Source organism: Canis lupus, chromosome 4 (assembly GCF_011100685.1).
Source record: "Canis lupus familiaris isolate Mischka breed German Shepherd chromosome 4, alternate assembly UU_Cfam_GSD_1.0, whole genome shotgun sequence".
Taxonomy (NCBI): domain Eukaryota; kingdom Metazoa; phylum Chordata; class Mammalia; order Carnivora; family Canidae; genus Canis; species Canis lupus.
Window position 1 is genome coordinate 62,559,042 of NC_049225.1, and position 17,356 is coordinate 62,576,397.

The 17,356-nt window shown below is 35.3% G+C and overlaps 1 protein-coding gene across 3 annotated transcripts in view; it reads right to left on the reverse strand.

The window, feature by feature from the left end:
* The window catches only part of NDUFS4 (NADH:ubiquinone oxidoreductase subunit S4), a 113,667-nt gene that overhangs the window by 29,546 nt on the left and 66,765 nt on the right, over positions 1–17,356 (reverse strand). For all 3 annotated transcript variants that reach the window (XM_038535116.1, XM_038535117.1, XM_038535118.1), the window contains exon 3: positions 4,316–4,488. In XM_038535116.1, coding sequence (XP_038391044.1) covers positions 4,316–4,488 — 173 coding nt within the window. The remainder of the gene's footprint in view (positions 1–4,315; positions 4,489–17,356) is intronic.

Genomic DNA, 17,356 nt, shown 5'->3' on the forward strand with positions numbered 1-17,356 from the left:
ACCCTGGAATCAAGAATTGGCTGCTTAACCAACTGAGCCACCCAGGCACCCCAGGAGTATTCTTTTCATAGTAATATAGTTAGTTATTTACATAACTTCAATAAAAGTCTGTTCTCCTTATAACATAACTGAAAGTACTGGTTATGGGACACCTAGGTGGCTCAGCAGTTGGGCATCTGCCTTCAGCTCAGGGCGTGTGATCCTGGAGTCCTGGGATCAAGTCCCACATCGGCTCCCTGCATGGAACCTACTTCTCCCTCTGCCTATGTCTCTTTCTCTCTCTGTGTGTGTCTCTCATGAATAAATAAATAAAAATAAAAAAAATAAAAAAAGGAAATACTAGTTATGTCACCAAGGCTTTAACTGGAGGTTTTACAAGTAAAATTTGATGGCCGGTCCTTCAGAGGCTTTTGAAAGTCCAAAGATTCCTTAATAAAAATTTCAGCAAAGCAGTCTTCAAAAAGAGCTTATATGGTCAGTCACTATTCTCACTGCACTTATAATAAACAATCAGGCCAAGTTTACTGTAAACAAATGAGTTTTATGGTGATTATCTTTGAGTTTGTTTTTTTGTTTTGTTTTGTTTTTTTTTTTAAAGAGTGGAGTTACTTGTAGAGAATAAGATGTTTGTACCTTTTAAATGTCAGATTCTGGCCCTATTAACTATTTTTGAGGTTTTGTTACATGTCTGCATGTATCCTGAATTTTTCTAGTTTCCTCAAATATCTGGCTACAACTCTCAAAACTAGTTTTTCTTTCTTTTTTTTTTTAAGATTTTATTTATTTATTCATTCATAAGAGAGAGAGGAGGCAGAGGGAGAGGGATAAGCAGGACCCTGGGACCACAATTCAAGCTGAAGGCATACACTTAACCAACTGAGGCACCCCGGTGCCCCTAAACTAAGATTTTCAATTCTCTCCCACCTTTGGGATCACTAAGACTGCCCTTCAATCTCCTTGGAAAGGTCTCTACCAGTTCCCCCTCACCACCTAGATGGCAGCCAAACTCCAAGGATTAGAAGAACCCCAAGCACATATTTCACAGCTTGAAAAGGCTTCGCCTAATATCTAGTCCTGTGAAAATGTTGGAAACCTTCTAAATAAACTGAAGAAGTAGGTAACATTGATGTATGCTACTTCCTCCCAAGACACCAGATCAAGACCATACTTTAGCCAATATCCTCTTTGTCATAAAAAACTCTGATAGATATACTAAAGACCCCTCAGTCCATTTTCCTGTCTTTTATTAACCTTAAAACTTGGGGAACTTTGCATCCAGGCTCTATATAAAGAAAAGGACACGAGACAAGGGTAACCAGAATAAAACCACAAGTGCGGTCTACAAACCATTAAAATATTACTGGCTTCCATTGCTGATGCCTTTCCAGTCCAGAGCCACAGATTAAAATGGGAATTACTGGGAGGCATTCAGGATTCACTTCCTTTGGCAGGACTCTCTTTCCCTGGTCAACACCACCTGCTATGGATTACCACTTCTGAGGAAGTTGAAACTCAGTTACATAAGATCACTGAGAAAGCCACTTGGCAAAAAAAGGTGAGTCCCTCCAGGGAGTCTTTCTTTGACTTAATTGATTTTGATTGGTTTGGGTCTTAGAGAGTCCTCGGTTCTAAAGTCCAATCCAAACACTGGGAATTATCTCACTTATTATAATCATACTAGTTTTCCCTGGCATGCTGTGTTCTCTCAAAGGTTTTAAATGCATGTTCGTAGCCTCTACCCACTAAGCAAATGATCTCCCTAAGACTGAAACATCAAAAAAGAAAAGAATGACCAGCTTAAAAATATGAACCTGAAGCTGGGGTCTGTCAAAGAGATCAAGACCTGTGACGACACACAAAGGATCAACAAAAGCTGTGAGAACTTTAAAAAGTGGTAGCTGGGAACAATGTTAATGCCTTAAATTTTAATCATATCTCTCAGTTAAGCTGAGAGTCTAATCCAAAAGGTGAGGGGTCGGTGGGGGTGGGGGGCAAGGATTGTTAAAAATATAAAAATAGGCCCAAAATGGGGTCACTTGTGCTAAGCCTCACATCAACAAAGAAAGATTTCATACCTAACCTAACTGTAGTTTCAACCTTTCCCAGGAATGTAATCTTAAACTAGTCAATCCTCGAATTTCCTAGTCAACAATAGTGAGGTAATCCTCCCAATAGGCCTCTTCTGTCCCCAAAGAAAGATGAGGTAATCCATGCTTTCCTTATCTCTTGCCCCTTCTGCCAATAAAAGTCTTCCATTGGGATACCTGGGTGGCTCAGCAGTTGAAAAGTCTGCCTTTGGCTCAGGGTGTGATCCCGGAGTTCCGGGATGGAGTCCCACATTGGACTCCTGCAGGGAGCCTGCTCCTAACTCTGCCTATGTCTCTGCCTCTCTGGGCCTCTCATGAATGAATGAATGAATGAATAAATAAATAAATAAATCTTTAAAAATAAATAAATAAAATAAAAGTTTTCCATGTTGGAGGCGCCTGGTTGGCTCAGTCAGTAGAGAATGTGACTGACTCTTGATCTTGACTGTGAGTTCAAGCCCTATGCCAAGTGTAGAGACTACCTGAAAATAAAAATTTAAAAACATAAAAAAACGACTTTTCCATTTTGTATAGTTCTTTAGAGATCCTATTAGCTAGATGGGATGCTGTCTGATTCATAAATTGCTAAATAAGGCCAATTTGATGGTTAAATTTATTAACAAAACTACCCAAATACCATCAATAAATAGTGCAATGGATATGAGTCTTACATATAGAGAAAAAACATTAAAATCTCATGTAACTTAAAGAGCAATCATGACATTTCAGGGGCACCTGGGTAATCAGTCGGTTCATCATCTGTCTTCGGCTGGGGTCATGATCCCAGTAGTCCTAGGATTGAGCCCTGCATTATTAGGCTCCTTGCTCAAGGGAGTCTGTTTCTCCCTCTTCCTCTACTCCTACCTCTGCTCCAGCTCCTTCTCTCTCTCAAATAAAATCTTGAGTAAAAAAAAAAAAGGAGTAATCATGACATTTCAAATACTGAGTATGGATACCTAAAACACTCTTTATATATTATTTTACAAATAAGATATAATTCTATATATTTTGTTAAGATATTTATTTATTTCAGAGAGAATACAAGAAGCATGAGTGGTAGGAGAGGGAGAAGCAGACTCCCTGCTGAACAGGGAGCTTTAATGTGGGGCTCAATCCCAGGACCCTAAGATCATGACCCTAAGACCATGATCATGAAGGCAGACTCTTCACTGACTCAGCCACCTAGGTGCCCTATAATTCTATTTAAATTGCAACATGGCAGATGCTTTAAAAACTCTCCAGGTACTTTGATAAAAGAAGATGTTAAATGTCATACTTTTCTAAAATTGGACATAATTTAAATGGATAACCACCTTCAGCTGGAGACTGAACACATAAAATGTTCTAGAGTCTCAATTAGACTGATAATTTTTTGGGACGCCTGGGTGGCTCAGTGGTTGAGCATCTGCCTTCAGCTCAGGGCGTGATCCCAGGATCCGGAATCTGGGATCGAGTCCCACTTTGGGCTCCCTGTGGGGAGCCTGCTTCTCCCTCTGCCTATGCCTCTGCCTCTCTCTCTCTGTCTCATGAATAAATAAATCTTAAAAAAAAAAAAAAAGACTGATAATTTTCTAACTTATCTGGCTATTTTCTCTAGTAGCAGCAGCTTGTATTGAACTAGGGGTAGTTCTGCTATTTAACACAGATATTCTATTGTGTTCTACAAAGAACACAGTTCTGCTATTTTATTCCACCACAGATATTTAGGTCACTGACTTACTTCACTGGTGCCACAGAATTTATAACCACTTTGTTCCAATGCACTGTAAATCTGTTAATCACAAGATCACAGGAACTTACAAGTTTCCCTCAAAATAGCTAATTTCTAAACTCGTCTCCTTACAAACAATGACAAAAAATAATTTAAAAATAAACAACAAAAAAATAAACAAAAGTGTTATTAAATTATTAACACTATTCATACATCGTATCTTAAACTAATATACGACATTTGAGAACATACTAACAGTGCTCACATTATCAGCCATTTCATCCAATAAATACTCCGAAAAGACTGGTTCTAGGATTTATTGTGCTGGGCCACACATACATAAATACTAAATATATATGTCTATCATTGAACACGATATCTACATAAATGGTCTCTCAAAAAGTACTATCAAAGGATATACTGTACATGAAAAAGTTTACAATTCAATATATTTACAAGGAAAATCTATACAGAAAGAGGGCAGAAAACAATATTCAAATTAAACCAAAGTACTCACGTTGATGCCCAACCCATCAAAGGATTTTCCCATCGCTCCCTGGTATCAAACTCCATCTTCCATTTCTTTGTGTTATTTACTCCAGACTGCATGTTATTGCGAGCAGGAACAAAGATCCTGACTTTTCTAGTTTTGATATGCTCTTCTGGAACACCAGTTAAAGTAGTAATATCCTACAGAAAAACAAGCAAACACATTTCTAACAGCTCATATACACTCTGATGTACTTTTGCTGCTTTGTATACCCATATAACCCTATTCAGATTTCTCAACTGGGGTTTTTAGCTTTCTGATTTCACCAACTCTACTATTTACCCTATATATTGCTATTTTGACATCTGAAAAAGATATATTGGGAGTAGTTAGGGTACAGTAGAAAAGGGTTCATGAAAAAAAAATTTAGGTGCCTTCTGTCCAACAAAACATTGGTAATTTCTGAAGTGTTTGCTCGTAGATGAACCTGTCATCAGTAGACTCTTATTTCATGAGCTGGTATAACTAGTAAGAGAGAAAAATTGTGAATGGAGTAAGGAGATATAAAATATTGATAACTTTTAAATAGAAAAAAGTCCATTACCAGTGATTTGTGTCAAACTGCTTACAACAAGGCATTTCTTTAGAGAAAGGCCTAAGCATTTTGGCAAACAAAATCAATTAACAACTTTAGATACTACCATTTTATCTCTCTTTGGTGAAATCTACTGAAAAGAAAATGATACATCAAATCTACTCTGCAAAAGTAAACCAAAAAAGTTACCATTGTTTTCATTTCACCTTTCTGTAAAAATTGTGTAGCTTTCTCTTTTTGAAAAAAAATTTTATCTAGTAACAAATGCTCAACTGACAAATGCATATAATTCTGATACCCCAGTTTAGACCTATTTCTCAAATATGGTACAATCAGGACACAAAATAGTAAAGTAATTCAGAATTTAAGTCTCCATTCAGTAATAGTAGAAACACTATATTTGATCAAAGTAAGATCATATCAGGGTTAACCATATTCTTATAAATGAAGCATTATCATATCATGGTTCACTTACTAAGGTAAATTTTAAATAACTGGTTAAAAACAACAGAGTAAACATGAAAATGATACCAAACTTGTGAAAACCGGAAAATTCTGTGAATTTCAATTTAATTGTAATAAATCCACTAAAGACAAATGTTTATTTAATTTATAGTTCCACTCTAAACAATATTATGGACCAAATAATTGTGTTAACACTTGGTGCTGCAAATAGGTACTGGGCAAATACTAAATATATTTCTGACTGCACTGGCCTTCCTACTCAGACTTAAAAAAAATTGTTTAGGGGCACCTGGGTAGCTCAGTCCATTGAGTGGCTGCCTTGGGCACTGGGCAAAGGTCAAGATCTCAGGATGCTGGGATTGAGCCCTATGTCAGGCCTGCTCAGTGGGGAGTCTGCTTCTCTCTCACTCTCTCTCTACCCTTCCCCCTGCTATGCTCAGGCTATCTTTCTCTAAATAAATAAATAAATAAATAAATAGTTTAAAGTTATTTTAGCTGGCAACCAATCTTCTGCTTGACATGATGTCTTTCTACTTACACCAATAACTAGGTGTGGTTACTTTGTCACAGCTTGTCTGGAGAAACTACCAAAATAACCCATATAAATATTTATTATACAAATACGCACTTCTAGTACATACCTACATTTTTAAAGTTTCTTTGTATACAGGATAAAAGCAAAATATGCACAACTGGCTCATAATTTTTAAACATATAACTAAACTAAGTTTTAGTTGATCATTTTTAATTGTCAAGTTCAATTTCAAAGAAATTTCAAGTATGATGACATCTGATGACTTAAAGAGCTTAAAGAAACTCATGGGAAGTCCTCAATAATTTGTCATATTAACTTATTTAATATTATATATTGATGTTAAATACATATATTTATTTTATACATTTTTTCAGCTATAGCTGAAGTGGGATATAACAAACAATGCACATGTATTATAAAATTACAGGATAAGGTATCATTTCCAAATTCCACAGCAAACCCTCCAATATGAGTTGAGTCCATAAACACTGGATCTACAAGTTAGCTACTTTTTAAGACTTACAGGAAAGGAAACTATTAAACTCTTAACACTAATTAATTAGCTCAGAAAGATGAGATGACAGGAAACATTACTTTCTCTTTATAATCTCCTATATTGTGAGATATATACACTAAAGTAATTTTTTAAACTTTTAAAAAAGGAAATAGCATTTCTTGATTTGTACTATCTATTAAAATAGAATAGGAAAATGATTTTTTCTTTAGGATGGAAAATCTCTCTTAAGTGGCTATAAAATGTTACCGAGCTCTTTTTATTTTGAACAACCATGAGTGCCTCCATAGCTTCTCAAAGTATAGCATTTTTTAAATTGATATTCCCCAATTTAAAGTTGATATTCCTCAATTTAAAGTTGGCACTGGCACAAATAAGTTACTGAATTTTGAAGACCAAGTTGTCCTGACACAGAATCCGTTTTTGCCGGCAAAAGACATGTAAGGTACTGCAGCCCAGTTGAGCTGCTGCCAAAGACGAGGATGAAAAGGCTTGGCATCGCTCACATACTTGACACCTAAAGGGCACAGAAGCTCTAAAATTCCTAGTCCCTGTAGGCACACTCTTAGTCTAGACAAACTGATTTCTCACACTTTTAAAATGCATTACGACACTATTGTTATCATTTCATCCACACAGCTTCAGCTAGTGACAGAAGAACCTGTCCTTTAAGCCACATTTCAATGGGCTAAAAGCTCCCACTCCAAGATTCCATTAAAACAATGTAATACTTGAAAAGAACTATGAGGCACTATATTGAAATCTTTACTTGTGCCTTGAAATCTTTGCTCTCCCTCAAAATAAATAAATAAAAACATCTGCAAACTAAACTACATTGAACCAAAAACCAAAGACATCAACTCTAGATTTCTACTCTGGTATTGCAATTTGGATCACCTGTGGTTTAAAACAAAACAAAACGCTGCTTATAAAAGATATGTTTTGAAGATGTCAATATTGCCTTTTATAGATTTCTCATTTTACTGGTAAAATATTTATAAATAACAATTCATGATATTCTATGACCACAGAAAAGCTAAATCGCATTTGATAAGAAGTCTTAAAGATTTTACCTGAAGAAACTCAAGACTCACTAGCTAATAATTATCTATAAATTTTAACACATCAAGTTACCCTTTGGATAATACACACTAATTTACTGAATTTCAAAACTTTTAAACAGATGAGTAAGCATAAAACCTATATTCCAATTATTAAAGAATGTCATTATCTTAAGTTTCACAATCATAGGTATAATAATGTGATTTTTAAGAAGCAATAATTAGTGATTTGTAGACTGAAAGGCATTCAAATATCTGCTACTGAAAAGATGCATATCATAATTCCAAAGTTCCACTCTTTCAGTATCATCTCTTCTACAATTTTAAATTCTGGAAGAGCGTACAGCTGACCTTCTATTTCATAAGTCTAGTTCAATGGAAGAGGAATTTTAAAAATCATTAAGAAAGTACATGCCAGCATATGTAAATAAACTTTATTCTTTCAAACACCGATTTCCATTATAAAATATTAGTTTTCCATATAAAAACTGTATGATTCGGTTATCAACTGTCCCCATTTATGTTGTGTGAATTCAACTTTTTTTTTTTTTTTTTTTTTTAACAAAGGAAGCAGGGAACAAGCAATGGGAAGTTGGTGTCAAAATGCAGAAAAACCTCCCAGCAAGCTTCTTGCAACCACCCAGGATTTAGAGTCTTGCTGGTCGCTCTCTTTTCAATACCAGAATTTCACACATTTCAATGACTATTATGACTTCAAAGAATCAAATTTTCATCATTGTCCGTCATCTGCCGGTTGATTTGTATAAAGGAGTTCTTCTGCATGCACTCCAAACAAAAGCCTCCTTACTTTTGTGGCTATATATCAAGTTTAAAAGTTTTGTTTGTGACAGTTGTGTCTTTGGTAAATTAGGGTAACACTGAAGGAGTGCAGCTGCTCTGCAGGAACCTCCTTTTTGGCACCATTTCACTTAAATAAAAACTGAATAATTAGCTTCTGCCTTTATTAAACCACAAAAATGCCACTGGCCTTAGTAATTACTTCCAGTTGCCCCACCCACTTAACCTTAATAGTTTACACTTGTCATAAAGAGAAATAAATGAAAAAGGTTTTCACCACTTTGGGGAATTTTTGATCTCCCCGTACATCCGTAAGAGCCAAAATTTTAACCAGGCTTTTTGATAATAAGTTCACTAAAACACACTGTTGAAAAGTTTTAATAAAGCACATACTGGAACATTAAGTACAAATATTGTTACAGAAACTTGTTCTACTGCAAACTTTTAGTTACCAATTATGTATTTAAATTTATTCCAGGGCTAAAACTGATCTAAATTTGAAGACTGCGTTTATATTCTACTTCAACCATGAGAGATGTTAAAAAGAAAACAATTTTAGATCTGTAATAAAAACTTCCTTTCAAGTACCCCACAGATACTTAGCACAAGAAATTCATGAAATGATCTCATAAATAATGAAGGGCATTTTATAAAATAAATTTTACACTTTGAAAAATATAAAGAGTTGACAGCATAACCAACAAATGTATTTAGTTATCACGGAAGAACTTGAAGCACTTCTAAAAAAAAAAATCAGTGGCCATAAAAATTAAGATACAAATAAAAATTGCAAAAATGCACTGATGTGGGAATCCAACCAGGTGATGAAACAGTGTTGGAATATAACATTACATTTTGCATACTGGGTAAGGGTATCATGGAACCAAAAGCTTTAAATAAAATGTTAAGATAGAAATAGTAACATGCAAATGACTGCAAATCATAAAACAAGTAAAAAAACTAAGAATTAGAGACATTTCTCAATCTCAAACCATTTTCATTACTCCCAGATCCTTCTGAGCAGGAGCAATGGTTAAAGCCAAAGGGCTGAGTCCCAAATGTGGGCAAACGAATAAGCTTTTCTTAATTTGCTATCTATAAAATCAAAATGAGGTAAAATGACAACTAACATACATAAAATGCATACCTCAGACAACAAAAAGAATATATCTCATTTACTCAACATATTTTTCAGCACCTACTATGTATTAGTTATTGGACACAATGCTCAAAACAGTACATGCATCGTCTCTATTCTCATGAAAATTAATATGAACTTTTTAAAAAGGACAGGGTGAATAAATAGTAAAAAGCTGGTGTTAAGATGCAGAGAATCTCCCATCTTCCTTGAAAACTTTGTAATCAAAATACAACAAAGGGTTTTGTAATTAGAGTCAGTAAATTGCTACAAGTCTGGAGAAGAGAAAAATGTAGCTTTTCCAAAGAGCTGAATGTCCCATTTGTTGTATACATCAAAAACACGGAGTCAAATATACATTAAATTGGTTTTACAAAGTATGAAAACACATACTAGTAAGCCTATGACACTCATGTAATTGAAAAAATAAGATATAATTTGCCTTTATTTGTTTCAACTCAAAATCAAAGATCCTACTATGCCAATTTAGTTATGCCAGGGGCTGCAGAGCATATAAAGACAAAATTTTGGAACACCTGGGTGACTCAGTGGTTGAGCATCTGCCTTCAGCTCAGGGCGTGTTCCCAGAGTGGTGGATAGAGTCTCTCACTAGGCTCCCCACAGGGAGACTCCTTCTCCCTCTGCCTGTCTCTGCCTCTGTGTCTCTCATGAATAAATAAAATCTTAAAAAAAAAAAAAAAAAAGACAAGATTTTATTCCTAAGTTTACAATTTGTACACCCATAGTGGGAGTAATGTGTGGGAGAAATAACTAAATAATCATATCGTGAAATACAATATTGGGTAACAGCAAGGAAGTAGAATTCAGATAAATCTGGAGGAAACCCAGCCAGCTCCACCATTTGTTACATGTGCAATACTGACAAGCTATTTCACCTTTCTGTATGTCCGTTTCCTCCTTTAAACTGTATCACAGTACCTGTGTCATAGCACTGTTTGGAAGGATTAAATCAGGTTTTAAAGGTGAAAGAGTATCAGAAAATACATGATGATGAGGGACAAAGAAGATGATTCCTTCAGGATACTTATGATTTTAATGAGACTGGTAAACACTGTAACAGTATTAGAAATTTATAAAAATATATCCATATGCCTAACACCCTAGCAACTGTTTTAACTGTTTTTACCTACCAATAATTATCCATATCATATCCACTTTACATAGTTAAACCAATAATATTTTGCACTGATTATTTTTAAGTATCATATCACTACGTTTTTTAACCCAGTGCTCATATTTGTTTTAATGGCCTCATTAAAAATCTATTAAGTTGATATGTCACATTGTCTTAGCCATTTTGTCAGGGAGCCCTCTTGTTTAACTATAGATGCCAATAGTTAACCAGAAATAGACAAGACTGCTTAACTCAAGTTCTAACTAAAACCCATTGTGCTTATTTCTTATTGCACTTCTTCAGGCATTGACAAAGACATTTTGCAATGACTGGAACATTCCAACACCAGACCAGAAAAGCCCAGATAGTAATGGAATGCCTAGAAGACCATACCCCACGTATCCCCTTCTCAGCCCATATGGGATCATGGTCTAAACACATATGGACTGCCACCCATGATCATACACTCTGCTTGCTTTCTTATATGGAACCCCCACCCTCCTCAAACTCTCCCAATAAAACTCTAGGTATCCATTTTGCCAGCAGAGAAGTAGGTTGTAAAGGCTTGTGCCTGCCACTTGCAAAGGCTGCTGGCACCTGAATTAAATTTCTCTCTTTCTCTTTTCCAAATCCTTGTCTCTTGAGTTATTGGCTTCTGTCGCAACAAGTTTGTTCAGCAATAGTGTTGGCAAACACAGCTAGAAGCTATGCTTCAGATTTTTCCAGGCCCCTCAGGAATCCCTGGGATGGAGCAGTTGGCTAACACAGTGCACGGGGATTCACTCATTTATTTCCTGAGTTAGTGGCTATGACAGACTGATCAGCAACAATTTCTCATTGTTGAAAAATCAAATTGTTTCATTATTATTGCCTTTCAAATACACTGCAATGAAAATCCCAGTAAGCTGATTCCTTTAACTGTCATGGAGGGTAAAATTGACAAAGTCAAAGGTTATAAGAATTTTCAGGGTCCCTGAAATGTTATCAAATTGCTTCCCAAAACTGTGGTCAAATTTTATATTGCCACCAACAAGATAGGCCAACTTCCATTTATTCTTTAAAGGCATAGAAACACAGGTATATATTGAATTTATTGGCTTGAATTTATTTAGTGTGTATTCTTCCACATGGAACTACAAAGGAGAGGATGAGTTTGGTGTTTGACTTGTAAAAACATATCAAAAAATTAACAAAATTTCTTCAAAATTGACCCAAGTGATATTATGTTACTTTATAAGAGCAGCTACCAGAAGAAACCAACATGAGATGGTAACACTCACCTAAAAATCTAACTACCTAAAATATAATTCTGAAACATCATACAAATATGCAATCTCTTTGTAATTGTAGGGACCAAGGGCAGGACATCTCAAGACAGGACAACTTAGCATGAACATTATTTTGATTTAAAAACAATCAAAACCCAGCAGATTTAGGAAAATCTCTTTACTTCCCCCCTTAACTGCCTGCTTGTGCCAGAAAAAGAGCTATTAACAGAGTCCTCTTTACTAAGAAACTTATGTATATAATAAGGCAATTTTTTTAACACCTCTTCTTACTTTCCCACTAATGGTCTTTCTGCCCATTGTAGCTTCAGACTCCTACCCTCTCCTTAGCTCAGATAAGCATCACATTGCTCAACTGTGTTTGGAATTCCATGTCTATGTGAATTGCCATATGTACACTATTAAATTTGGTTTTCTCCTGTTAATCTGTCTCATATCAACTTGATTCTTAGTTCATCCTGAAGGACCCTGAAGGGCAGAATAAATTCTTCCTCCCCAACATAATGGTGTGGGGATGGCAAAAATTTTCAGATCAGTACTGTACACAGTCTATTTTGTAGTGCATGATTTGACATACAGGGTAGCTAGATCAAGTCTGCTAAGCAGCTATTTCATGACAGAATAGTACGATTTTTTTTTTCAGAATGCTACAATTTTAAAAAAATGATACAGAAATAAACTTCTCCCCCCCAAATCAGGAAAATCCATTGGAACACATCAATCAGTTTTACAGGGAAACACTTGAAACAATCTTTATTTTCTATAAACTTCGAAACAAGTGAAAGTTACTACAAAAGTCATGCTTCACAAATAAATGATCAATATTGCCTCAGTGAAAACCAATATGCTTCACTGAAGCATTCTTAAGTTATTAAGCTAACAATTTTTTAACTTAACAAGAAGAAAGTTATAATAATAATGATCAACTTTTTAAGAATTAAAAAGACTTAATTTTTGCTTTCTAATCCAATGCTCCCAAAGGTTTTGGATTTTTAAATCACTAAGTCATGTAGCTATATAAGACATGTGAGAGCTTTTTCAGAAACTGAAAAGGACAAAAGAGTGTAGCCACAAAGCACTTGGAAGTCACATATTACAGTTTGTAAAGATCCAATTTGTATTTTTTAATCAAATAGTCCTCCACATCCCCTGGTAACAAATTAAAAGGCTGACATAAATTAAAAATTATTACAAAAGCAAAAAAAAAACAATTATTACAAAAGTGACAGCAGTAAAGAACTAAATAGGATATAACTGCTGATTAATATTAAGGCAAAGGAATAGAAGAAGGTAAATAAACTTCTTAAAATCAAGAGATGATTTAAGCAATAAATGAAATTAAATCTGGAAAGGAAGCTGGAAATAATAAAAAATAATGGGTCCAAAGCTAAATGCTTCTGGTTTAATAAAGCAATATTCAAGAGGCAATGATATGAAAGTCAAACTACATTGTGAGGAGGCACATAAACTATGTAAGACAATTTCTTGTTAATTTAATGTAAGAATAAAAGTGAAAGTACCCAAGAGAAGTCTCCTTTTTGCCTTAGGAAATGACAGTTAACTGAAAATATTAGTGACAACAGGGGACCCCTAAGCAAGTAAATATATACATGCACATACGCACGCATGTGCATACATATCCATTCATATCTTAAACATTGTATTATAACTCAAAAAGCATACATGTACATCCTTTTAATAAAATAATAACAGGGCCAGTACTTAACAGGTATAGGTCCAGTGAGTAAATTCCAAATGTCATTTCTTCCACTAGCCACCAAGAAAATATATCATAGTTTTGGCTTCTTTTTTTTTTTTTTAATCTACTTATATTTATTATTCATGACAGAAACAGAGAGACAAAGAGGCAGAGACACAGGCAGAGGGAGAAGCAGGCTCCATATGCACGAAGCCCGACGTGGGACTCGATCCCAGGTCTCCAGGATCAGGCCCTGGGCTGAACGCGGCGCTAAACCGCTGAGCCACCCGGGCTGCCCAGTTTTGGCTTCTTAAATATGAAGTTAGAATATAAAAACATCTGTGAAACATGCTGGGTCCAAAATTTGTTTAGAATTTTGTGATTTCTTTACACTACAATCTTTTATAATTGTTTCACCTCCACTTAATTCGACAGAAATTGTTTATTAGAAATTCATCGGTATTGTCTTTTCAAAGTATTCAACAGAACTGTCACGAAAAGAACTTTGTCCCCTATATAGCAATCAGATCATAGTATTCAATTAAATTATGTAATTACAATTTCAAGTAAAACTGGCATAAAAATCTGTGGAAACAAACACAACTGAGTCTTAGTAAGCATATGACTCAATTACAAAGAGCTGAAGTCTGGAAGTATACTAAAATGAAACCTAAATTAAGCCATAGTATGTAGTGTGTTCGGGTGTCTGAAAGTATGTTTTAAAGAAAGAGCTGAATCAGTAACTGAGCAAATTGTTAAAGGTAGGTTAAAAAAAAAAAAAGGTAAAATATTCATTAACAAAGCCATTATTGTACAAGAACTGTCACAGTGTAGAAAGTACATGGACTTTTACTGCCACCCATGATGGAGTAATTGTTACCAGACTTCCTCTTGCCATATAAAACTGGGAAAATTATTTTAAGCAACTATTTTCAGGTACTGGACAACTAGATAGTAGGCAGAATCATACTGTAATCCCTGGAAAAAGAATTCATGATGTAGCCCTTAACTGTCTCAGCTTTATCCCTGGAAGCACAGTGCAGACCACTGGGAAGCCCAAGCAGAACACAGGAGTTCTCAAAGCAGAGTAGGTAGGGACCAGTTTAGGGATGGTGAGGTAACAAACATTTGTGAAGCAGAGTTCTAAAGAGGAGCAATGAGGCAAAATAAATAAAAGGCAACCGAATTAGAAATAAAGAAGTAAAATCATCTCTGTTCACAGATTTATAGGATTCCATATACACTCACAAAAACTGTTAGAACTAATGAACAAGTTCAGCAAAGTGGCAGGACAAAAAAACAACACAGAAAACATAGTTGTGTTTCTAAATGCTACCAATAAACAATATGAAAACAAAATTAAGATAATAATTCCATTTACAATAATATCAAAAAGAATAAAATGCCTGGGAATAAACTTAACCAAAAAGGTGAAAGACATGTACACTGAAAACTACACAACACTGCTTAAGGAAATTAAAGATGTCAAAAATAAATGGAAAGACATGGCATGTTCATGGACTGAAGTCTTAATATTATCAAGATGATAGTATTACCCAAATCAATGTACAGACTCTATCAAAATCTCAATCAAAATCTCAGTGATATTTTCTACAGAAACAGAAAAATTCATCACAAAATTCATATGGAATTTTTGCTTCAAAACAATCTTGAAAAAAAAGAAAAAAGTTGGAAGATGCAATTGTTTTGATTTCAAAACTTATTACAAAGCTATAGTTCTTGAAATAATATAGTACTTGAAATAATACTGGTATAAGAAAAAAAAAAACTGGTAGAAGTATGGATAAAGGCCAATGTAATAGCCCCAAAATAAACTCTTGCATATACGGTCAACTGATTTTCTTTTTTTTTTTTTTTTTTGAAGATTTTATTTATTTATCCTTGATAGAGAGACAGAGAGACAGAGAGAGAGAGAGAGAGAGAGAGAGGCAGAGACACAGGCAGAGGGAGAAGCTGGCTCCATGCCGGGAGCCTGACGCGGGACTTGATCCCGGGACTCCAGGATCGCGCGCCCTCGACCAAAGGCAGGCGCCAAACCGCTGAGCCACCCAGGGATCCCCAGGTCAACTGATTTTCAACAAGAGTATCAAGACCGGTCTACTTCAAGGTTTATTAATAGTGAAGAAAGAATGCTAAAGCAGAAACGGGACTTCAGGTACCTTCTAGATTGTGAGACCCAGTGCCTCTCTCCCACTCTCCTGAAGACTTTTGTCTCCTTTGACAAATATTGTATGACTGTGCTCATAAGAGGAACCAATGATAGGCAAATTCATAGAGACAGAAGGTATAATAAAGTTACCAGAGATGTGGTGAAGTGGGTAATGGGGAGTAAATGGGGTAACCCATTTAATGAGTTCTGTTTGGAAACGTGAAAAAGTTCTGGTAATGGATACTGAGGATGTCTGCACAACACTGTAAATGAGCTTAAGGCCACTGAATCATACACTTAAAAATGGCTAAAATGGTGAATTTTGTGTTATGCATATTTACCACAATTTAAAAAAAAAAAAGAAAGTGGAATGGCATCTTTAAAGTGTTAAATTAAAAACTTTCAACCTATATCCAGTGAGAAAGTCCATAACATTCAATATCCCCTTACCCCACAAATTCATGTCTTGAAAGCTTAATTCCAAACATGATGGTATTTGGAGACATGATGGGCCTTTGGGAAGTAATTTGGTTTAGATGAGTTATGATGTAGGGTCCTTATAATGAGATTAATGCCCATATAAGAGACACCTGAGCACGTGTTTGCTCATGCCTACCCACACACTCATATTCACTCTCATTCTCTCTCTTGTTCTCTCTCCCTCCCTCTCACTCTGCCATGTGAGGACAAGGTAAAAAGGCAGCCATCTACAAGCCTTGAAGTTTATCCTAACCAGAAACCAACCATGCTGGCATTTGGATCTAGACTTCTAGCCTCCAAAACTGAGAAAATAAATTTCTGTTATATATATACCCCTCAGTCTATGGTATTTTGTTATGGCAGCCTGAGCTAAGACAAGGTCTTTCAAAAGCAGAGGCAAAATGAAGGCATTTCCAGAACACAACTGTTGAGAGATTCTGTCCCAATAAACCTGCACTACAAGAAGTGTTCAAATGAAGTTCTTCAGGCTGAAAGAAATACCAAAGATATAGAAATCTATATCTATATGGAGGAATGAAAAATACAAAAAATGGCAAATTAGTGAGTAAATATAAAAGATTTTTCTCCTTGTTTTGTAGTTTCTTTAAAAATAACTGATTGTGGAATCCCTGGGTGGCTCAGCGGTTTAGCGCCTGCCTTCGGCCCAGGGCATGATCCTGGAGTCCCCGGATCAAGTCCCACATCAAGCTCCCTGCATGGAGCCTGCTTCTGCCTCTGCCTATGTCTCTGCCTCTCTCTCTCTCTCTCTCTCTAAGTCTCTCATGAATAAATAAATAAAATCTTTAAAAAAAATAAATAACTGTCTAAAGCAGTATTAATAATTTACTATGAGGTTTACAACATTTTTGGAAGTAAAATGTATGTCAACATTAACACAAAGGACTAGTGTAACAGATGGAAGCAGCGTTTCAAGGTTATGTTACATGTAAAGTGATATATTACTAGTTTATGGCAGAATGTAAAAACTTAAGAATGCATACTATAAATCCCTAAAGGAACTACTTAAAAAAAAAAAAAAAAAGAAGAAGTACAGATAAACATTGACAGAGGAGATAAAAAAGGTTTCTAAAAATGTACTTAATCCAAAATTATGAAGGCAAAAGGGTAGAGGGTGAAAATCAGATGGGTATTAAAAGGCAGATTATACTTTAACAGAAATATACTATATTAA